Here is a 24,035-nt window from a genome sequence, read left to right as displayed (position 1 = left end):
TTGTTCGCCAAACTGCTTTCAGAGCCATGGTTCTCTCCTTTGGCCGCTCGTTAGAATTCCCCAGAGAGAGCTTAAAAAATACTGAGATTCTAATTAAGGTGATGCGGGGTGTGGCCTGGCCATCTGGATTCCTGAAAGGTCCCGCCTGGGTGAACTTAACAGGTGGCCGAGGTTGAGAGGCACCGCTTTGGAGTTGTGCCCTCCAAGTACGGTAGCCGCTAGCCACAGGTAGCCACTTAAATTAATTAAAATTAAGGTTTAGCTCGTTAGTTGCTCTAGCCACTTCAATTACTCAATGCCACACATGGGTAGGGGTTACTATATTGGACAATACAGATGTAGAATATTTCCATCATGTCAGAAAGTTCTACTGGACAGTGCTGCTTAGGAGGGAAGGAACTGAGAGACTGTGTAGCTTTGTTTTTTGGGGTTTTTTTTTTTTTTTTTTTTTTTGGTGAGGAAGATTGGCCCTGAGCTAACATCCATGACGACCTTCCTCTATTTTGTCTGTGGGATGCTGCCATAGTGTGGCTTGACTGATGAATGGTGTGTAGATCTGCACCTGGGATCTGAACCTGCAAACCCTGGACCCCTGGAGCGGAGTGCACGGACTTAACCACTACACCACCAGGCAGGCCCCTGAGGCTGCACAGTTTCTATTGAGTTAGAGCATCTTTGGAGGCAAGTGCTATAAAGGATGAACAGGGATGCAGGGCACATGCAGGGGCTCCTCAGAACATGAGGATAACCTGGTTGCTGACCTGTGATGAGTTTCACCAGCAGGCGGCTCCCACGCTTCCTGTCACCCTGTGTGCTGGAACCTGAGCTCCCTTTGGCCCTGGAAGCACGGTGCCAGGCACGGGCCTGCGCTGCCGTTTGATCCAAGAACTTTGTACAGTTAAATATTATCACTATCTCCAACTTAGAGCCGGGCAAGCTGAGGCTTAGGGAGGCTCGTAAAGTTGCCCAAGGGCACACAATGACCTGCAGGCAGGGATCCTTGAGGTACAGTGTGGAGCAATTGTAGACTGGCATGATGCTCTCATTTCCATCTATAGCAAAATGCAGGATGTGTCTGTCTTGAGAAATAAACTGACTCTTTGGCATGTACACTGTGTCAGCAGTGAGTGGTAGAGGTACTTATGCCAACTTTTTTCTCCATAAGACAAGGGAATTTAACAGGACCTAGCTTGCCAGACAGGCCTATCCTCTACAGCAGAGGACCCACACGGGATCCCGCTGAGCCCTCGGTGCCCGGCAGTGCTGTTAGTGGGGAGCTGGGGAAGTGCAAAGGCAGAGCTCTGGGTTCCCCACTTCCGGGACAGCCACAGCACCCTTTTATGTGTTGGGGTTCCTTATGAAGCTTCATTTGAGCCCATTCTAATAGCAAAATGACGACGACGGGTCACGGGACTTTGAAAAGCACGCCCCGTTAAGACTTCAAACAAAGGTGAAAACACCGCTTTGTCTCCAGGTCTCCCTGCCTTGCTTCACTGAGTCCTGCGCTCTGCCATGAGAAAGGGGACCCCCCTGAGGGCTCCAGCTGCCCAAGGTGCATTTCTCACCAAACAGAAAACTCCCCCCAAACCACGAACCAACTTATCACAAATTCTTAATTATGTTATTTTTTCAAGTCAGGACCAAAAAACCCCTCACATTCATCATCACCATCATTTCATAAGGGGACATTTTAATATAAAAAAGAATAGAAGCTAAAGCTTTATGAAAAGAGTCCTTATGTTCCTCTACACTCGTGAAAATGTCTCACAAACACACACTGGAGTGTTTACCGGTCTAGTCCAACCTCATCAAATGGCCCGAGGGTTCCAGGTGGTCATCTGGCCAAGGCTGGCCATCTTCAGTGGCCATCCAGAGCATTCTATCCCTAAATGATACATCTCCTCTGAGTGGCACAGGGATACAATGGAAAAATCGTGGATTTGAGAGTCAGGCCTAAATCCTGGGTTCAGATCCCCTCCCTCATCCTCATAGGCTACTGAGCTCTTGAAATGCGGCCAGAGCAACTACAGCACTGATTTTTTTGTTGTTTTATTTAAATTTTATTAATTTAAATAATAATAGCCACCTGTGGCTACAGGCTCCTGTACTGGACAGCACAGGTCCTGACATATTTCTGTTCATGTAGTTTATGCCACATTCACTTTTGGAGCAGCCATCTCATTCTACCATTCGCCTTGTTCTCCAAGTCAATTAAAACCTCGTCAGGCTGCCAGTTTGTGGCTAAGGTGTCCTTCCCCATTTGTACCTATGCAATCAGATTTTGTATCCAAATGTGGGAAGTTACATTCATCTCTATTAAGTTTGGTTTTTTTTTGGGTTTTTTTTTTTTTTGAGGAAGATTAGCCCTGAGCTAACTGCTGCCAATCCTCCTCTTTTTGCTGAAGAAGACTGACCCTGAGCTAACATCCGTGCCCATCTTCCTCTACTTTTTTTTATATGTGGGACACCTACCACAGCATGGCGTACCAAGCGGTGTCATGTCCGCACCTGGGATCTGAAGCCGCGAACCCCGGGCCGCCAAAGCGCTTAACCACTGTGCCACTGGGCCGACCCCTATTAAGTTTCATAATCTTAAATTGAGTCTATAATTTCAGTCTGTAAGCGATAAAAGCAATCTTTAAGAGATTTTTAAAAATCCTTACTGTCATCATATGTATTAGGAGCAAGTGATAAGATAATCTTATATCCTAACCAGAGCTAAAAGGCTTTCCTTCGAGTCCCAACTTTTCACCGCTGTGGCATGACTATGAACACAGTACCACAGTTAGACGTTTTCCCAGCTTCACGTCCTTGGTAAGCATCTGCTGGCAGGGAGAGGAGGGGCGCCCACTACCTGTGGCCCCTCTCTTATTTGTAGGAACAGGCTACTTATTTTAGATAAAGACTCAAAAAGAAATAGTGATAGAGTCAGGGTTAGGTATGAGGCTGATGCCAGATAAGTTTTTATTATATTTAGAAAAAAAAATATAACTGGAAATTAAAGTAAGTCACTCAAAATGAATGAGAGTTTTTAAACATCCTATAATTCTTTATGGCAGCATTTGGACCCTCTGCCCAAGCCAGGTTTAACCCAACCAAGATGCTGGAAGGCAGAGCACACGGTGGTGCCCATCAGGCCAATGAGGGCGATGGAGCCCAGGGCTCCCCGATTCCGCTTGCTGGGTTCTGAAAAAGAAGAGAGAGCGGAAGTTAGCTGGGATGCTCCAGGATGACAGTGCTTTCAACATCCGCAAGCATTCTATCAAGGCATGTGGGGTTAGACATTAGACCTTCTGGTCTTAAGAGGTCAACCGACTCTTTAGCCTAAAGCTGTCAGTATGTCAGATGCTGCATGCAAAGTAGTGTGTCATAGCATTGCTTGGACCTTAAAAACATTATGGGATAATAATTAAAGCAGTTTTGCTCCAGGGCCTTTGGGAGTGTTTCCTTCTCTTCAAAGAAGAAAGCACAGCCAGAAATGTCTTTTTTCCCCCTTCTCTCTTGGGCACACTATTTATAGTAGCATTAGGAGCAGGGGCTCCTGACTCAGGCTGCCCAGGTTTGAATCACAGCTTGTAGTTTACACTTAGTAGCTCTGTGACCTGGAGCCCTAATTTTTCTAAGCCTGTTTCCTCATCTATCAAACAGGGTAATATTACCTATATCATAGAATTGTGGTAGGTTAAAGAGCATATGCAAAGTTCTTAGAACAGTAAGTGACACACAGAAAATGCTCAATAAAAATGTTTTGTTACTATTCAAAGGTTAATAAAAAGAAGATAACAGACTTTTCCTAAATATCACATTACTTCCCCTTTTCTTAAAGCCCTGCTAAGAAGAAAAATGTAGTCGTATAAGATTTTAAATTTATTTCTTTGGCAGATGTCCACATGCACTTACCTCCTGTGTAATAGCCATAAGCATAAAGAACTCGTCCAACAATCCAGGCCCAGCCCAAGCCAGAAGCTATACGCTAAAATAAAAGGGCTACGTTAGTATGTGCATTCAAGAAACAGGCAAATCTTTATTAACATCTAGGGTTGATTACACAACATTTTAACAAAAAGTTAATTATTTCATGGATATGGTAAAATGCTCCCCATCAGTGTGAGGGTAGAATTAAGTTATTTGTTTCAGTCAGGAAAATCAAAGATCTGTGAGTCTTCTAACAGCTCCTGGACTTGGGAGGTGAGTGCTGGCTTTCTCCCAGGTGGGATGGAAGGAACCTCCCAGCTTGCCCCGGGAAACTCAACATGCTAGAACACAGGAGAAGGAGAGGCAGGCCTGGGGGTCAAAGGGTAAGCCAGGAGAGGAAACCAATGGAAAGTCAAGACTAGAGCAGAAGCCCTGTTGTCTCAAATGGGCCTGTGAACAGGAAGCGGACTGCAAACCCCTGCTGTGTGTGCTGCTTCGTCTCAGTGAGGTCCCCGCTGGAGGGGGCTCTGTGCAGCCTGCGCTGTGGCCCGCACACAGCTGTGGGCTCCACTAGAAAAAGCGGCGAGAGTGTGTCATGTTGTGAACCCCAGAATACGCGGTCTTGGAGGGGAAGTGTCCCCGTGCCCAACACCCTTGGGAAGAGAGAGTAAAATCTTATGCAAGATGAAAAATCCTTCTGTTTGGGCACCATCCCGGGGTGACCCATTTGGTCAAAAGGAGTCAGAAGAGAAGAAAAAAAGAAAGAGGGTGTGTGAGAACATGAAACATGGTGTGTCACTGTCCGCAAGTGCCTTTCCAACTTAGTGGAATCAGTGGGGGTAAGTTTACTGCTTTAGGATATTTGTTTGTTTGTTTAGTTGATTTTGGATACAGTTAAATATCTGTAGGTGCCTGAAACAACTGAAAAACCCCAGGCCCATAAGTCACTCTCTGCAAGTTCTGTAGTCTCTGCCAGGCTATTCTTGACTGTAATGCTGCATGATAACTATCAACCTAGGAACAGTAGGTGCTTGTCCTCAGAGTATTTTTAGGAATTAAGCATAAGGAATGGGATCTAGGGAAGTGGGACAGGGAAGGGGATGGGGGTGGAGAGCAGGTGAAGCCTAATCTAGAGACACCGGCTAGTCTATTTAGACCAGCTAGTCTGGTCACTTGCTAGGATTAGGGCTCTTTAGAGGCACACGAAAGAAATACCTTCTCTGTGAGATGAGCAGCTGTTTCTTTGAAAAGATACAAGACTTCAAGGTCATGAACTATAGACGTGCCATTCTGGCAGCTGATAACAAAAGCACAGGCCATTCAGGTACAGACCAGAGGCTTAGGAAAGGCCTAGAACCAGAAATGTGAAGCGCCAGCACTGTGGTCAGAACTCAATTAGGGGAAAGTCTGGCCCCTGAAAGGGAAATACTTTCTGTTCAAGGCAAGACCCAATGGTAACTACTCAGACTTAGATACACTTGCTTTATTTAGATAAGGCATAGTGTAGACCGAATCTAGGCCTACAAGGGCCATAATGGCCTACCAGGCCCCGTGGTCTGGTCCCTCCCCGCTCTGCCCTCACCTGCTGCTCCCACGGACGCCGACCTGCCCTTCTCACTGTTCACCAAACAGAGCAGGCAGCTCCTGCCTCAGGGCCTCACCCTCGCTCTCCTTCTGCCCAGAAGATGTCTGCAGACTTCTGCTCCCTCAGCTTCTAACCTTTGTTTAACCGTCAGCTTTTCAGCAAGGCCCTCCTCCCTGACCACCTGACTCACAGCCATGTCCCTGCCCCCACACTCCCTCCCCCGTCCCCTGCCTTGTTCCCCTTGGTGGTGCACGTCACCTGTGAACATACCTCCCCAGTGCACTCAGTTTGCTTTTGTCTGTGACCCTAATTAAAAGTCAGCTGTGTGAAACCAGGCGTCTTTGCCTGTTTCACTCACTCCTGTAACCTCAGGAGACCACTGAATGTTTTTTGCGTGAATGAGTGAATACGGCAAAGGAAAACTCTTATGGACACGAACCTTCTAGAATCAGACAGCCCTGGGTTCAAATTCTGATTCTTCTACTCTGTAGCTATTTGACCTTGTGAAACTTACATGGTATCCAAGAGGTTTCCTTCTATCTGTAAGAAAGGAGGAAAATCTACCTACTTTAAAGAACTCTGTAAGATGTAATTGAATGAAGTTATTTTAAACACATGGTAGGAGACACTGAAGATGTTATTAAATGTTCATTTCCTTCTTCCCTCTCCGATAGCTCAGTGAACTAAAGCCAAATTGATGAACCGCCCCCCACCCCCTGCCCCGGGAAAGACTTACCGGGTGGTAAACACCTCCAACCGCTAGAAAAAATAAGAAGGGAGGATACACTTCCAGCCTGGAATAGACAGACAGAAACTTTTTATAAAAAAGCGCCCCCTGTAAGTATGTTTACGTAAAACGAAGAAGGCTTTACATTCTTACACACCAAGTTAGAAACTTGAGAGTAAAAGTAAACATTGACTGGAGGGGGAGACCCGGCCACTAGGATCCAACCTCTCTTGCTCTGCTTGGGATTAGAGGTAACTCAGAACACAATGAGGAAGAGACCTCAACCCTAAGCAACCGAGGGGGAAGGTCTCGGCGAATTAGAGTAAATTCCTTACAGAGCTCAAAGCCTCTCCATTCTAGGGCGGGGAGACTCAGTATCGGTTTCGACGGACATGCTGCACATACTGTGGATGGGTCATGCAACAAAAAAGACATCTGTGAAAAGATTATTCAGAATCCCACCACTCTATCAACTCCTAATTTTGCTTCATATCCAATCTTTTCACATCCATATTTTTTAATGATGCTTTTAACATACCCATGATTGTCATCATCACTATTACTCGCAAACAGAGTACCGAAGGTTAGAGACGTTGGACAGAAACCGCCCCCTGCTGATGCCCCTGGGGCCCAGCAGGGCCGACACTCACGTGTTCTGGTGGGCTCGCTGAATGCAGTTGAAGAGATGCCCATTTTCAGGGTCCGTGCTGTACATGGTAGGATACTGTTAAAACCAAACGCACACTGATCAAATGCTGAAGAGTAGCACTCACTGTTGAGAGTTAGTCACCCTTAAAGGTAATCTATCTCAAAGCCTCTTCTGTTGTACCCTTCAGAGATGATCAATTTCTGCTTAAATATTTGCAGTGACAAGGGTCTCAATCCTCAGAGGCAGATTCAATCTATTTCTGTCAACATTCAGCAATAAGAATGAAAGTCTGAGCTGTAGCTGCACAAGGAATAGAGGTGGCTTGTGCCAAACTCAGGGCTTTTCACTGACATAAAGCCGTCACTGGTGGCTTTCCGATGCATTACAAAGATATAGGGAAAGAGCTCCTTCTCAAGAGTCATCAAATGCCACATCCTTTTAAGATTTCCCTTAATGGGGGAACAGAAATTGAGTGTATGAGAATTTTACTGGGTGTGTTCATTAAAAAAACAGAAATTAGGGGCCAGCCCTGGGGGCCTACTGCTTAAGTTCAGTGGGCTTCGCTTTGGTGGCCTGGGTTTGGTTCCCAGGTGCAGACCAATACCACTCATTGGTGGCCATGCTGTGGCAGCAACCCACATACAAAATAGAGGAAGACTGGCAACAGATGTTAGCTCAGGGCCAATCTGCCTCAGCAAAACAAAGAAACGAAACAAAACAAACAAAACAAAAAACAGAAACTAGGTATGAAAACTTTAAAAGAAGCCCTAGTTAGGGAGCCTAATTATAAGTTCCTAAACAGAAACAGACATTTAAAATTGCTCACCAGGCACGACTTCAGTAATTATCCCTTCTAGATCAGCTAGAACTAAAGGAAGCATTAAGAGACCTCCCGCCTACGTGTCATGTCTAAGCCCAGGCTAACCTCAGCACCACGCATTTCTCCTCTACTCGGGAAACAGGAAAATTACTGTAAGACATCATTTTCAAAGTGGCACACCAGGAAACATGGTTGCCATTTAACCCTCTTTAGAAAATAACACTCTTCCTAGCCAAGAGCTCCAGCCAAAAACATACTGTTCGAAGGCCAGCACCCCTGGTCTTTCCACCAAAGAGACAAAAACAAGATGGAAACTGCTCCCCAGCAGGACCCCACTCTCTTGCCTTCTTCCTGCCAGCAAGGGGCAGAATTCCTCATAGGTGCAGTTCTGAAACTGTCATCTCTGACCACTAGCTTCTCACCTCTCCTTGCACGACTGAAAACAAGTTCTTGCCACTGCACAAGCCTACGAAAGCACTAGCTATGTTCCCACTCACCTCCACTTTGTACTTCTTACGGGCCTTGGCCACGTTGACAGCTAGATGAGCTACCATGATGAAGCTGGCAGCACCAGTCAGAATCACAAAACCATACTCCTTGGAGAGGACAGCCATCTTGGCTCTGTGGAAGAGAGGACACATGAGGATGGTGCCCAGCACTGGGGCCACCGCACTGCAGGAGGCCTGAAGGAGCGCGCTGCTTTGTTACCAGCAAAGCTCTCCCTGCAGATGATAAAGAGGTGTGAGTAAATCTGATGTTTCCAAGAGGTAGTTAGAGATGTTACTGTGTATCACAGAACGGAATTTGAAAATTATTCAAGTATGAGATATACATGCAAAAAAGTACACGATCATACCGTATGTTCTCTCTTGTGCCTGGGTTCTTTGGATCAACATTAACTTTACGAGATTTATCTATCCCACTGCCTTAGTCCTTGCTATAGAATGACAGACTGCTAAAAACCACATTTTTGAAAAGACATTTGACATGGAAAAATGCTAAAGGACATATTAAATTACAAAAAAAGAGAACAGGATATAAAATAGTAAGTACAGAATGATTCTAAGTTTTTTGTCTGCATGTCTGTTGCCATGGGGGACACTGAGGGCAGGAACCTTGGGGCCTTCCTTGGACCCTGGGCTTGTGCTGGGACAGCAGCAGAATACCAGCTGGGGAAAGGCCCAGTTCCAGTGCTCTGAAAGCAGAGCATGGCACTTGAGCCTGTCACTCTGCCAAGACAGACAGTTTGGGGCAGCTCCTGGGGCCCCAGGTTGCTCATCAACTCACCTCTTCAAAACGAGCCCTTTGTCCTGTTCTAATGTCTGCAACTTATTTTGAAATGTATCAAAAAATGATATGAACCAATATAGCAAATAATTATAGAATCTAGGCAGTAGCTCTACGGATGGTCAATGTACAGTTCTTTCAACTTTTCCATATGTCTGAAAATTTTTATAATAAAATGTTTGGAGAAAAAGCTAATCTCAGCATTTTTCAGTGTTCAACAATTTCTGCGATTTTGGTTCTTGTCCTGCCCCAGAAGGAAATAAGGAGAGAAGGAAAGAGACTGGGCATCAAGGAGAAGAAAACTTGGCAGGTGGGAGGAAGCCCTAATAACTTCAAGGTATATTAGAGCTGCCCCTCCAACCTCTCTGAGCCTTGAGCACCAGACAGAAGGAGGGTAAGAGGATGGCAGGCAATGCTTCGAGAGCCCAAGCCACCGGCCCGTTGTGTGCAAGGCTGCCACAGGCCAGCAGCTCCTGTGTATGTTCTGCATTCAGTTTCAAATTTCTATCCCTGATAACTCTCTGGCTGCAGCCTCTCCTGTAAGCATGGGAGGGCTACCCTGCTCCGAAATGTTTCTACTCATCCTCAGAAACAACCCAACAAGATGGTCATACCCCTACTTTCCAGAGACTGCCTAGAGATTAAGTAACGTTCCCAAGGTCTAAAATAGAAAGTATCAGAGCTAGGATTCAAATTTAGATTCCAACTTGGTTCCCATATCCCCTTTCAATCCTACTTGAAAATTGAAAGCAGAACTGACACTGGGATCACAGGATCTTTCTCAGTGTGGAATTTGTGGTGGGCAAGCAGCTCAGTTCTTTAAAAGGTTTTCCTTAGGTCTGAAAAATAACATTTGGGGCCAAAATCCTAAAAATCTGTCCCCTCCCCCACAGTGGTTCACAACGATGTTCATCAGTCTTGTACAGTCTTCACCCTGAGCTGCTCGCCCACCCGCCCCTCCTCCGGGATGGGGGACACAGACGGCAAAAGGCCGTCTCCGTGACTCAGCACAGGAACTGCCTCCTGTCAGCACCTCCCGGGCCACCTTGTGAGGCAGCAAGAGAGCAAGGCGTCTTTGGCTGCCCTCCAACCTTCCCCGTCCTCATTCTCTTCTAAAATTAGTCATTTCCCAAGTCCAGAGAATCAGCTCGGGGAGGAAGCTTCAGTAGTAATTATTAAAACAAAAATAATGAGTGAATTCTGCACACCTCTTTGAAAATAAATGACTAAGCTTTCCAACCTACCTGATATCCTTGCAATTTAACATATTTGGGCCAAACAGGCCATTTAAAATGAAGCTGTCTCTACCTTTGTCAGCCCTGCCTGCCTAAGGACAATAGAATTAAGCATGTTTGGTTTAGGTCTGCTTCCAGACCCTCACCTGTGGACGCGGTGCTGGCTCCCTGGCAGCGTGGGGCCCCCTTGTGTTTGCGCAGCACTATTAGCACACTTCTAATCTTCACAAAATCCCATTAGCTCCATTTTATAGCTAAAGAAATGAAAGCTCAGCTAGATGAGGGCAGAGCTAAGACCAGAGCAGGTTTTAGAATTCTTCCCCAAACACTCCAACCAGCCCAGGTAAGACATTAGAATTTGGTGACATAGTCACTGACCTCTGTTTTTCTGATTTGGAAGGTCTTGGGGTAGGAGAAGCTAGGTGGCAAGACAGAGAAATGCCTCTTAAGCAGATGTTTCTGTTGCAGGCAATCAACACTCAAAAGCAACTGCTCAAAAATCCATAGTTAGAAATGAATATTTACTGCCTCTTCCAAAGAATAAATGCAATCTGGGAGGTTAAACCCATTAGGCATTCACACCTAGTGAAAGTTACTCTCCACACACTGCGATAAGATGATAGGTACTGAGGGGAAAGGAATGGGGGAGGGGGGAGCAAGCAGAGCCAGAACAATAAGTACCTTTGAAGGGCAGAGAAGTTACAAAGAAGGGGGCCCCAGAGGCTGATGGTAGAGTGGGTGGTTTGCAAAGGACTGCATAATCAACAAGAGTTCTCCAGGGCGGAGTGGGGGAGCGTGCCTGGCCTCCCCGAGGCTCTCCCTGCAGAAGCCATGGACACATCTGCATGGGTGCAGGAACACAGCCTGGACAGCCCTCCCTGACACCTCCTTGCACCCCCACCAAGTGAGGAGTCCTTCTTCACCGGCCGCTGTAGCCAGCACTTCCTAGCTATAACCAGGGCTAAAACAGAGAGCAGCTGATTACATCTGCCGCTAAGCTCCCATGAGGGAGGGACTGTGTTTGTCTGGCATCCTCCCTGTCAAGCACGGAGCATGTGCTTATGGCTCCTTGTGGAATAAATGAAGCAAGCTGCAACTCCAGGTGGTTTTCAAGAATGTCCCCTCCAACTGAGATAATGTTCCTCACCTGGAACAGTACTTGGCATAAAGTATGCACCTAAGCAATTTAAGTTTTCCTTTTTTTCCTTCAAAAGTATCTATTATAACAACAGAAGCAAATGGGTATATGGATGACTTGAGAAAGAGATCAGACCACAGAGAAAAGCTCTCTGTCACCATGGCTGCTGAAAACATAAATCCAGTAGGGACTGAAAATGGTTAAGGCTCATCCTTTAAGGAAAGAATCAGCTTGATTCATTCATGGTTTGAAAAAAAAAAAAACCACTATCATTTGCTGAATCCTTATTTACTGAGGAATCCTGGGCAAAGAGATGGATGCTCCCACCCCTTAGAGACTGGCCTTTGTGGGTTCGGGTGCAGGTGTGTGCACTGGGAAAGGGGAGGCAGGTCACTTGCCACACCCCAGGCAGCTACAGCCAAAGCAGAGGCTATGCCAGCCCTGGAGCTGGTAGATAGCATCCAGGGCACTGGATGGAGAAGCTGATTACTGGCACATAACCTCTCTTGGGCGTGACCACTCATTCAGGTTGCACACCACATTTTGTTTATTACATACCTATTCTGTGTCACCAGCAACCCTTTTACTGACCCGACAAGATAAGGTTCTTGTGAGTGGGAGCTCTGCCCTAGGTTTTGTCTTCCACATGGTACTAGACACAATACACACTCCAACCGTCCTTTCGGAGCTAAACTTTCAATACAGGTGTAGATTACTTTGCAATTCACTGGGTTGTATAATACATTTGTTAATCATTATGCAGTTTTCAAGGTTAGTCATATACCAGCTATTTACATTAAAATTTATGATTTGTATAAAGAAAAATTTACTTAGGTACATATTTAAAAGTACCTAGTTGGCACTATTATGCACTGCTGGGAGAAGCGTAAAACAGAATCATCTGGAGAACAGCCTGGCAACAGGTAATATTCTTTACATTGTTCCTACCTTCTGGCTTATTAATTCTACTAGGAGTCTATCCTGAGGTAATAATCAGAAATGCAAACAGATTTGGTTCAAAGACATTCACTTCAGCACTATTTATAATAGCAACACCAGAAATGGTACACATGTCCAAGCAAAGAGGACTAATTACATAAATAATACACCCATAAAATAGAATATTATACAACCATCAAAAATGGTGTGTACAAAAATTGAAGATGTTCAAACAGGCTTAACATATATAGCATGTTAGGTGAAGAAAAAAGAAAACAAAGTGTATATGCAGGTCTCATCTTAGTTAATAAGAGAAAAAAATTAAAGAAGAAAATATGAAAATCATAAGCATAGTTATTCCTAGATGGCTGAATCACAGATTTTCCTTTGTACTTTTCTCTAATTTCCAAAATGAGCAAATGTATATCAAAAAAAGTTACGTAAAAAGTGGCCTGACAATAATGAGCAATTGAGAAGATAGGAACAGGCCGTATGTAATGATGGGACCAAAGGCTCGCCTGACCACTAGCGTGAAGGCTGACATTTACCCGCCACGTGCAGTACAGACAGCTCTGCAGTGAAGAGTCCAGTTTGGAATCAAACTGTGTGAGCTCAGAACCTGGTTCTCACACTTCCTAGCTGAGCGTCCTTGGGAAAATTACTCACTGTCTTTCAGCTGCCTCAGTTTCCTTGTTTGTTAAATGGAAATAAAAGTGGTACCTACCCCACCCCGATGGTGCTTGTGAGGATTAAACAGAAGCATCGTCTATTAACACCCATCATGACGCCTGACACACAGTAAGTATCTGACAACGATATATATCAAGCGATACTATGTATGTTAATGTTCTGTTAACTGTCTTTGCCCTATCCAATCATAAAAGGGGATGTTTGAATAAATGGTAATGAAATACATTTAAGAATTTATAATTTAGAATTACCATTTGAAAATGGCAAAGAAAGCTTTGAACTACGTATATTCCCCTCCTTTTCTGAACTCTTCATAACCAGCCATGTTAAAATATATTAGCTGCAAAGCAGGACTACTGAGGAGGAAGTGGGTTTCTAGCACTGACTGTGGAAATCAGCAACCTGCTGTCATTCAAACCCTCATGCAGCCGGGGATGAAGAGGCGAACAGGCCAGAATTGGGCCCTTCCCTCACGAAGCTCATGTTCTAGTGGCATTGCAGGCAAACAAGTAAACAAATATCCAATTCCAGATGTTTCCCTTCATGGCAATGGTCAGAAACTGGGTGTAAAAAAAATCCCACAAAAATGAAACTAAATGGGTTAAGGAAAGGCAGAAACAGGACACAAGTGTTTCTGTTCGCTACTTATTAGGAATTGCACAGGTGTATGCTTCTACTTCACTGTTTCCTGGCAGTCTTGAGTCAAAGTAGTTCAGTTGAGAGAACATTAAATTGAAGGGTCAAAACGTTCTGATTTTCCTTTTAATTAGAAAATTCTGTCACGTAGTTAAGAGTAGAGATCCTTTTGGAAATCTTTTCACTCCTAGCAGAACTGAAGAGTGTTTTATGGTTCCTCTTTTCCTATGGGAAAATCCATGGGAGCACAGACAGCGGGAATCCTAGAGTCAGACCTGTGCTCACACGCTGCCTCTGCGAGCCCAGGAATGTTGTGCAATGTCTCCATGAAATGGGGAAAATCCGAACTGCTCACTTCACAGGATGATGTGAAGAATTCGGTGAGATAAACTAGACAAGCATTGGGTATGAACACTTCATAAATGTTGATGCAAATAAAAAGACACTGTAAATACTGGTAAGTGTACATGTGTGTCCACATATCTAATACTTCCCAAATAAGGAGATACTGATTCTTCTACAAATCAATACTGTGATAGAAATTCGTTAGGCTACTGTTTAAAATACATTCAAATTTGGCAAAAGGCTGGTCTACTTAGATTCCGAAAGGGAGTTAGTTTCTTAGCATGGCCAGCATAATGAGTCTGAGAACACTTAATTCATTTATTTGACCACAATATATGAAGCACTTACTATCTGCCAGGCACTGTGGAGGTGTGGGGGATACAGCAGTGAACAAGATGGGGTCCCAGCCCTCACGGTGCCGACATTCTCATGATGACAGAAGCCTGACATCAAAGATGCAAACAAGAATCCACCTGAGAGACTGAGAACTGTTCTGGAGGACAGACAGGGCAACGGTGTGGAGGGCAGGGGCGGGGCGACTCTAGCAGGATCAGCGGGGAAGTCCTCTTGGCTGTGGCAACATTGCAATGACATGAATGTGGAAGAAACAGCCACACGACCTTCTGGGGAAAAGAACATTCAAATCAGAGGGAACAGCAAGTGCAAAGGCTCTAGGTAAGAAAAAGCCTGGTACATTCAAGAGACAGAAAGGCGGTCTGTGTGTTTGGACCACAGCAAATGGTGGGAACAGCAGGAGATAAGGATAGAGAGGGCAGATCCAGATCACGAGAGGGATCTTACAGGCCATGTAGTCCATACTTCCTGCTCCTCCCTCCAGGAACTAAGGAGAGAGCCAAAGAGGAGGAAAAGTGTGGGATTGTTAAGTGTTAGCAGAGGAGCATCACTCCCCAAAAGGGAAAGGTGTGTGACCAAGCAAACGTGCACCATCACTCACCGAGAGAGCCCTCTGCGTGCAATCAGCTCTCACACATGGAAAGAGCTTTCAAGGTGTAAAAGGATGAGGAGCAGTACAGACCCTAAATGTAGGGAAGAGTCTGAAACGGAAGAAGTGGACACCTCTGGCACGATGCATGAGCAGACGAAGAATATGCTCTCGGCTTTGGTGAGGGGGCCCCTTGGACAGCCAAGTTTGGGGAATGGTAGAAGATAGAAGCCCATGTGTTGAGGGTTAAGAAACAAGTGGGCCATGAGGGAATGCATGTCATGCAGTCCTACTTGCTAAGTTTGCTCCCATTCTCCCATCCTGCCAGGATGGCCCAGAGTAAGACCTACCCCTTGCTCCTTGGAGCCTTTAGTCCTGACCAATCCACACGGGCCACAGACTCTGCCTTTGAATGCTTGCATACTTGTTTCACACCGATGAGTCAGCTATTATAACATGCACTTGAACACTGATCACTGCAATGGTAGTCTGCATCTCCAAATGGGCTGTACGCTCTTTGGAGACAGAGAACATGTCTCCTACTTATATTTCGTATTGTAACTTGCATGAAGACAGGAGCCCAATAGAGTACTGATGTTCTATGCTCTCAATTAGTGGTTCTCAAACTTCAGCGGCACCAAAATTACCTAGAGTATTGGTTAAAACACACCCTGCCTCCCTGAGAATTTCTGATTGAGTGGGTCTTCAGTGGGGTCTGAGAATTTGCATTTCTAACAAGTTCCTAGGTGATGCCGATGATGCTGGTCAGCGATCATCACATTTTAAGAACCACGGTTCTAGGCAAAAAGAAAATTTTCAGGAGGTGTTGACTCTATCCAATCTAAAAGCCACAGTCGTAGTCTTGTCTTGGCGATCTACATTCTACCAACACCCTTAGCGGCTCCCGAGGAGTCCCTTCTCCTGTAGCATCCCGGGAACACAACGGGCTGATGAGAGGGGAGGTGGTTGAGCAGAGCTCGCTCCAGCTAAGCCCTTCACAATTACGCACGAAGGGTGTGCCCACCAGGAGACCATTTGCTTCTTTCAGCTTTAATAGAGGACTCAAACAAAACAAAACAGGTAGGTAAGACAGCTCAGTAGCTTCCGAGACTTTATCTTGTGAGCCTAGCCTGTGACAGCCGCTGGATTCCCAGATCTCTCCTCATGGTCATGGTTACTCACCAAACCAGATTTTCCCACCAGTCAAATGAGTCAGAATATAAGGCTTTTCATCCTTCAAAAGTGATGCTCACTATGCTACATGGTGACCTCTTGAGATGACCACGTCCAATATCAGGTGTTCCTCAAATTCTGAACAGTCAGCAACATGACTTCAAATGAAAGACCTGTTTAAGAATCCAATGGGACCTTCAACTGACTGCTCATGGAGTTTTTTATCCCATTCTGGCAGAAATACCAACATGGGAAATAAAATCACCACTACATAGGGAACACCTAATCTAAGACCTAGTATACACAGAGTCTACATAAATTAACACTCAATGCACACAATCACCCTATGTGGTAGGTACTATTATCATCCCCATTTTACAGATGAGGAAACTGAGGCAAAGAGGAGCTCAGTAACATGTCTAAGGTCCCGCAGCTGGTGAGCGAGTGCAGAGCTGGGGTCTGAGTGCAGGAAGACTGACACTCGTGTCACGCTCTTTGCTACTACACCATTCTGCTGGGTTTGCCCCTCACCCAGCAGTTAGATTACTCCGTCCCCAGCATGGGAAGCAATGAGAGAAACACCTCTGCAAGCTCCCACTCAGGGGTAGTACAGCCTGGCTTCTACTCCAGTTGCAGGGGGAGAGGAACAGAGCCAGGCACAAGAGCCCAGGTGAGGGTAGAGCTGGGTCCAGGACCTTTGGAATACTTTACATACAGGATCATGTTATCTGCAAAGAAAGACAGTTTATTTCTTCCTTTCCAATGTGATGCCTTTTATTGCTTTTTCTTGCTTGATTGCTCTGGTTAGAATCAACACAACGTTGGGTAGAAGTGGCAAGAGCAGACATCCTTGCCTTATTCCTCATCTTAGCGGGGAAGCATTCAGTCTTCCAACATTAAATATGATGTTAGCTGTGGGTTTTTCCCAGATGCCCCCTTTGAGAACACTTTGAAACCTAATTATTTCTATAACATATATTTTTACACAGCAACACCTCTATTTGTAACTTTTCTTTTAATCAAAGTATTTATTACTAGCCAAACATGATTTTTTGAGGACATATCAGGTTTGGGGAAGAAAACTAGGATAAGTATTTTAAAGTAGGTGGCATATGAGACACGGGTGCAGGAAAAAGCCCCAGGCCATGGTGGGTTTCTGGGAAGAGCTCAGAGAACAATGGTGCCCTGGTAACCAGCAGGAGTCTCGAGGTCTGTGGGACAGTATGGGTGGACAGAGCAGCACTTGGGGCAACGAGTCTTCAGGGAAGTCAGTGAGCAGACACTAGGCAGATTTTAAGAAAGCTACAAGGCACCTGTGCAAAGTCTCACTTTAGGAGTGATGGAGCTTGGACTTAAAATGGGGCAGTGCTGGTCTCACCCGGAAGATAGGCTCCATTCCAGAGCCTGAGTCAGCAACACAGAGCATCATTATGATAGTTGGCTCAGGTAGTCTAGGAATTTTACTGACAGTTTCTCCTGGAAATGTAACTACTACAGTACTTAACACTTTGCTCAACTTTTCCTCCAGTTCCTGCTTCTGCCACCACTTGTCTTATCTCACTGGGGCAGGAGTTCCTCCAGTCCACAAGGATCACCCAGAAAACTTCCTGAATTACACTCAGTGGAATACTCCTGGGGCCTCTCCTACACTATTTACTCAAGTCCCTCCTGGCTGCCAAGAGAAATTCCCCAGGGCACAATCAACATTGCACAAACGGAGCAAAAGGCAGGCTTTATGGATTCAGGCACTTGCCTCAAATAATTTATTACTTCTGAATCATGAAGTTACAACGGCTTATCTTTTACTAAATTAAAATCGATCAGATTTTTTAAGGGAGAGAGGATTTCACCTTTCAGCTCAAACAAATAAAAGCCAGCTTGGACAATGGTAACCCCTACTTCCATTTGCAAGACTGTTCTCCTCAAATTCTCCTGCAATTTCTCAGCAGTGTCTTTTTTTATGCATCCAGGAATGGGACAATGATAAAGCACTCACAAATCGACTTGGAACCATGCCCCAATGTTTCATTAAAATCCTTATTTGGCTACCTGTGCTATTCATCCAATCTTCCTTATATATGGTCCCTTAGTTTGCATGGCAAAAATCCACATTTTCATGAGAGCAACACAAGGATGTTAACTTAAAGGGCCGGTGTGATCCTACCTAATGGACTTCCGTGAGTCCTCAACACTGGGAGGTGGTTCAGAAAGCTCTGAGGTCATGCTGGGGGCCCACTTAGCCTGCTTAAAGCACCCCTGAGGAGCTGCCCAGCCTCATTTCTGCTTCCAGATGTTTCTACAAAGAAACAGTCCTCAAAATTATCTCCAGGCAGGGCAGCTGACCCTCCTGAGCCCATAGAAAGCTCAAAGGAGAAATTTAAGAGCCTGGAGGGTAGCAGCACAAAAGTCATTCCGTTTCCAGAATGGGAAAGACAAAAGCAGAATCAGAGGATTTCTTCGGGTCTTATCCTACCTTTTCAAAATGCCAGTTGGGTCACTTCTACATTAAACAGATGATAAAAATCTGAGTGTCAAAGTTTCCAATGACAGCTAGATTTAAAAAAGAGAACATGGACATTTAAGAAAAGGAATAATAACCACACAGGTGAGGAAGAATATTCCCACAATGCTTGGCATATTCAGTAGATATTTCTGCAAGGGCTAAAAAGGAAAATTAGTCGAACAGGCATACCATTGTTTATCCAGCACTTGGTTATTAACTCAAGGGGGGCAAATAGCAGAGGCAGGTCACAAAGTGGGTCTTTCCCAGTACCTCTCATTCTTCATTCCTTATCAGTGTTGCTGGCAGAACATTGGGAAAGTGAAAGCTAACTGTAGGTTAGGAGGATGGAAGATCTGTCCCCTTAAGAGAGAAACGTGCTATAATCCAAATATATTTAGCTTTATAGTTAAACAGCCACAACTTGGTTGTATAAAATATTCAAGTTTCACACATCGTTTTAATTCCAACACTTTGGTGAACTATCGGTGCTGAAAACAATAAATAACTATGCTGACTGGGGGCAGGGGAGGGAAGGGTCAGCAAGATGCTCAAGGCCAAGGGAACATTTCCTGGTTCTGTGGGACGAGCCTGCCCTGACACAAATAAACTCTGTGAAGGCCAAAGAAGCAAATTACCTGTTCTCTTCTTCTCTGGAGTCCGATTTCTGGGTGAAAAGGCACTAAACACACACGCGTGAATGAAACGGAATCTCCCCTGGGAAAAACTGGTAATTCAGCTCCTCAGTAATCTAAGAACAATAGATTTGTAACAAGACAGAACAAATCCTAGGTTCCCCTGCTGGTGGGATGGCAAACTTTCCAAAACAGATTCTTGACACAAAAGGCTTGATGGCTGAGTGTTTCCTGATGTGCTGACACCTCACCCAGAAGCCCTCGGCCATGCTGGACCATCTGGAGTGGAGCCTCCCAGGAGACGTGATCCCAGGGACAGGCCGCAGGGTATTTCCCATGGTCTGAAGGCACCAGCCGCAGAGGGCAGAGGAGAGAATGGGGAGAAGCCACGGGACGCAGAGGAAAAGGAAAATCTCATAACAGTTCGTTAAATGGAGCTGATCAGATCCAGTCAACGCAGGACAAGCTGTGTTACCTCAATGGAATGCACACCTCCCACCTCCTTGAGAACTGCCTCAGACTGATTCCTTGCCTGATTTGTCCCCTATGAAATGCTGTGCAGCACGTGAGGTGCAGGGCTACAATAGTGATCAAGACTGAGAAGAAAGGTCCTGACCCTCCAGAATACATAGTAAATGGAGGGAGACAACATGGGAAGACCACGAAACAGGAGGGCAACAGACTGAGATAAGGGCCCTGAAGGACATAACAGTGATGTGAGACAGAACACAGGTAGAGAAAGCAGCAAGTACACAGGCATGGAGACAGGAAAAAGCTGCACTTACATAAGGAAGAGAAAGGAGACCAGTGTGTCTGAAGGGTAGTGATATAGACTAGAGGAAGAGTGGTAAGGAGAAATCAATTATTAGTGATAATACCTACTATTAGCACATATATTATTTACTATCACCAATATTAACTCATTTACATCCTCACAGGAGCTCTATGATATATTATTACTTTCATTTTGCAGATGAGGAAACTGAGCATCAGAGAGGTTAAGCAATCTGTCCAAGGTCACACAGCTATCACATAGAAAGCCTGGATTCACACACAGCCAGCCAGCCTGGCTCCAGAGTCTATGCTCTCAACCTTTGGCCATATTATCTCTCAACAAGGTTGGAGAACAAGTTTGAGCACACCTGACGTCTTTTAAAACTTTTCCACCTCCCCAGACTTTCTCTTGAGCATAAAAGATACTAAGAAGACTGGAAAGCTAATAATTAACTCTAAGCCTGTAGCTGATTAAAGCCTGAGCTCTTTCTAATTGGCAGGGAAAAAAAACTTGGAAAAGGTCCAAAAAAGGAGCTTTTTTTTTTTTTTTTTTCTTCTTCTTCTGAGTATTGGCCCTGCAGTATGGCAAAAGAGGAGAGATTACAGGAAGGAAAAAATGTCTTCCAACCTTTCAGGTATACAGGTTTGCAAGGAATTTCATATCACAGTTTCCACATAACCCATCCCTTATCTGGCATGAGATAGGAATCAAGGGTGTTAGGGAAACTAAGCCCTGACTTCCAGAAGAGGGAAAAAAAAATCCCGAATGAGTCACACCGACACGACTCGGATTTTCCATCACAAGAAATGTGGGCAGTCTGTATTAATTCTTAGCAGCTGCTGAGCCCCAACTAGGGTACCAGCCATTCCGAATGAAGGAACCGCCCAGGCTGCTGGCTCCTGCCTGAAACAGGGGTCTAGCTCTTCATGTCTGTCTGTACTTAGAGTGAAGCTGTGGCACAATCATTCACATTTCTTAGGCTGGAGAAATAAAATATCACTTAATAAAAAAAGAATAAACTAAGACACCAAAATATTAGAACTGAAGTTCCAGTTAATGAACAGCTAGAAATAACTCAGAAGATAAAAGAGGGACCTATGATTCCAAATGCTGAAATCCCTAAAGATATTTGCAAATGTATTTGGAAGGCAGTACAATTTTCCCAGGTCCTCATGGCGGCTCTTCTCCCCACAAAGACACTAAGATATAGTGAAGGAAACTCAGGAATTCTATTTTACATAGCAGTAACCTACCTGATATCTGCTAAATCATTCTTTTTCAGGAGGACAGTATACTAAGTAGTATTAATCCATTCAGCTGCATAAATTGTACAGTATATTCTTTTAAACAAATATTGCTTTAAAAATGCTAAATGTTTCATGGACAATTGTGGTTGGCAATGGTTTTCTGAATACAGAGCAGAATACTTAAATATAAATACAGAGAATGACATATTTAAGTACAGATAACAGCAGTAGGCACTAAATGACTTTTTGATAGTTTGATTTGTCATCCACTTCATTCCAGATTGCTCCAGGGGCTTTTCAGCACTTCTCTGGATAACGGGGTAAAGTCCTTCCTTCATGTGTGTTCAGTCTCTTTGCTATCCTCCACGTCAGGAGGTTCCCTTTCAGAACTGTCTCCTCAGAACTCTAGGCCAGCAAGAAGTCTAAATAAGGGCAAAGACTGCCCTTCTCCAGTTTTGTTCCTTAGTCTAAGGAAGGCCCTTGGAGCCCAGTTTCAACAACTGGCTACAGCATCTCCGCCAGTATATGTTTGATATATAGTAACATTGGTTAAAAAAAAATCGCTTGACAAAGTTTTCTATTTCTGTAACACTGTGTCAGGAGGGAAGCTTAACAGAACGTCCTCCCACGGGTGAAAGTATTTGTTTGAATTTTAGATGTTAGTTTTATTTAACGCAATTAAATTACTCCAGTGAGAATAGACATTCTTGATCCCCTGACTCAGATACTGTGCTCTCATCACTGAAGTTTAAAAGTTTGAAAAAGCCATACTATTAGGTTCGGAGGCATGAATCAGCAGTTCTTGCACACTTTCTCATTGAACTAAAACATGGCCTCTAACTCTGACCAATAACCTTGGGTGCTTCCCAGAAACTACAGGCTCCCAGTAATCTACAGATTTCCCAAGAGAAGCCCTTGCTCCAGCTCCCACACACAGGGGCGTCTTTAATCTGTGGCAATTTCGCAAGACCATGCCTAGGTCCACAGCACCTGCAAAGAACCACACATCGGCAGAGCAGTAAGTGTTCTCTCAAGGACTCCCTTTCTCCGGTTAAGGGATTAACGTCCCAACACCGGTGCTCCCTTCCTACCCACCCTCCTATCTCTGCTTTTCCTTTACCTCCTTTCCCACACTGACTGGTCTCCCAAGCCACAATGTAGCTCGTTAACTCGTGACGCCCAGGGCCAAGTATTAGCAGAAGCCACAATTTCGGGGAATGACTCACCAGAGAGTCTCCAGCCCCTTCTACCGCCCTGCAGCTGCCCCACCACTCGGGCTCTGGGGTTCCCTGCAGCGACACCAGAGAATGAGGGAAATTCTCTGAAATCCAAGGCAGAACCGTCAATGAAGATTCTGCCTGCTTTCCTGCAGCGACTCCTGCACTAAGGCAGCGGTAGGAAATGACTCCCTTAAAGGTTCCAATACAAACGGAAACGTTTCTATGAGGCAGGAGGAAAACAAACACAATTCCTTGGGAGGCTGTCCCCGGAGGTCCCTAGCAACACACCCACATCCGCAGCAGGCGCAGCGCTCACAGGCCACTTTAAAAACCAGTGTTACGATCTGGCCTGCGCGGCCCACTGCCCCGCAGTGCCCCGCCCGCTCATCCTCTGCACCAGAGCTGCAGCTGGCAAGGTCGGGTGGGATCCGGGAGGCAGAAAGAAGGAGCCCCGGGTCTGCACAGCCTGGGGAGAGGAGGAGAGGAAAGGAAGGAACTGCGGAAGGGTTGACCTTGAAAATCTCCCTGAGTTACAGATAGCGAGGCCGGCCCAGCTTAGACGCCCCAAACCCACTCCATCACGGGGAGGATGCAGGGCAGATGGAGGGCAAAGAGGATGGAAAAGTAGAAAGAAATCTACAGACAAGAGAGGGGAGAGAGCGCGAGTTCTTATTCAGCTCGGGATGGCAGAGATATGGGCGGTACCCAGCGCAATAGCTGAAGTGCCGTCGAGGGCCGGCGCTCCTAGCTGCCCGCAGATGCCGGTACTCACCTGGATCACCTTCCTTTGGCCGGTGCACACCACAGCTGCGCAGCGAAATGCGGATGCTGCGCCCTTGGCCTCGGGGAGGGCGTGGCGTAGCCCGGAGCAGGCCCGCCCCTGCCCGAGGCAGCGCGAGGCCACGCCCCCAAGGCGGGGCTCCCGGAACCGGGGCTCGCCTTCTGAGTGCTAGTTTTCGCCCTTTAGTGGTGAGGCGGAGGCTGAATTCTCTTCCTTTTCCCGGTTGACCATAGATTTACCCCTCGCATCCCCAAATCCATATATTTATTCCCTTCCGCAACTAGCTTCGTGGCTGCTTTCCTAACCTGTCCCAGGCAGTTCATACTTCTCGGATTGGGTTTGCAGAAGAGGAGCACGTTAATAATTTATTCCCAGTAGAGCCACCGTAGATCGCTCCCAGGACGAGGCGCAGACTTGCGCGGCGCGTGCGCGGAAGTAGGAGCGCCGACGCCTAGTTTCGCGAGAGAGTTCGTGGTACGTTTTGGATGCTTCTGTCGGGTCAGCGAGGCGCTCGGTGTCTCAGATTCGCTCACCAAGTGAAAGGTTTTAGGGATGTTAGGGTCTGTACGTTTCTCTATCTAATAAACATTACTGTTAGTTTTGCTGAGAAGCGGAACCGAGCCCTGCCCGCGTAGTGGCCGCACCCATCCTCGCCGTTGCTCCCCGCTGGCCGGCTCTCCTGGCCCCACCCCCGCAGTTATTTCTCCGGAAACAGGCGGCCCTCTGACCTTTGCTGGGGGCTAGGGGATAGCGAACACCACCCCAGTTACGCCCTCGTGCCCAGCCCCGGGTCGG

General features: G+C 45.8%; 1 protein-coding gene across 2 annotated transcripts; it reads right to left on the bottom strand.

Moving 5' to 3' along the window:
• Positions 1-2,934: 2,934 nt before the first annotated feature.
• MGST3 (microsomal glutathione S-transferase 3) lies at positions 2,935-23,377 on the bottom strand. 2 transcript variants are annotated; one of them, XM_046683075.1, is made up of 6 exons: positions 23,232-23,377; positions 8,194-8,317; positions 6,878-6,951; positions 6,237-6,294; positions 3,901-3,973; positions 2,935-3,186 (listed from the first exon to the last, which is right to left on the bottom strand). In XM_046683075.1, the coding sequence occupies exons 2-6, from the start codon at positions 8,308-8,310 to the stop codon at positions 3,041-3,043; spliced, it is 468 nt and encodes a 155-aa protein (XP_046539031.1). In that variant the 5' UTR covers positions 8,311-8,317; positions 23,232-23,377; the 3' UTR covers positions 2,935-3,040. The 2 variants fall into 2 exon arrangements, with proteins under 2 accessions (XP_046539031.1, XP_046539032.1); XM_046683076.1 differs by lacking the exon at positions 23,232-23,377 and adding an exon at positions 22,466-22,636.
• Between the last annotated feature and the right edge of the window lie 658 nt (positions 23,378-24,035).

The sequence above is a fragment of the Equus quagga genome, chromosome 13 (genome assembly GCF_021613505.1).
Source record: "Equus quagga isolate Etosha38 chromosome 13, UCLA_HA_Equagga_1.0, whole genome shotgun sequence".
NCBI lineage: Eukaryota > Metazoa > Chordata > Mammalia > Perissodactyla > Equidae > Equus > Equus quagga.
This window is presented reverse-complemented; position numbering and strand designations above follow the sequence as displayed.

Bases quoted from the DNA above. Each gene is read 5' to 3' on its own strand.
- MGST3 (XM_046683075.1), bottom strand. From the start codon at position 8,310: ATGGCTGTCCTCTCCAAGGAGTATGGTTTTGTGATTCTGACTGGTGCT. The intron at 6,952-8,193 runs GTGAGTGGGAAC...TGGTTTTAACAG, and splicing joins GTAAGAAGTACAAAGTGGAG to TATCCTACCATGTACAGCAC. The intron at 3,187-3,900 runs GTAAGTGCATGT...CTTCTTTTTCAG, and splicing joins TTATGGCTATTACACAGGAG to AACCCAGCAAGCGGAATCGG.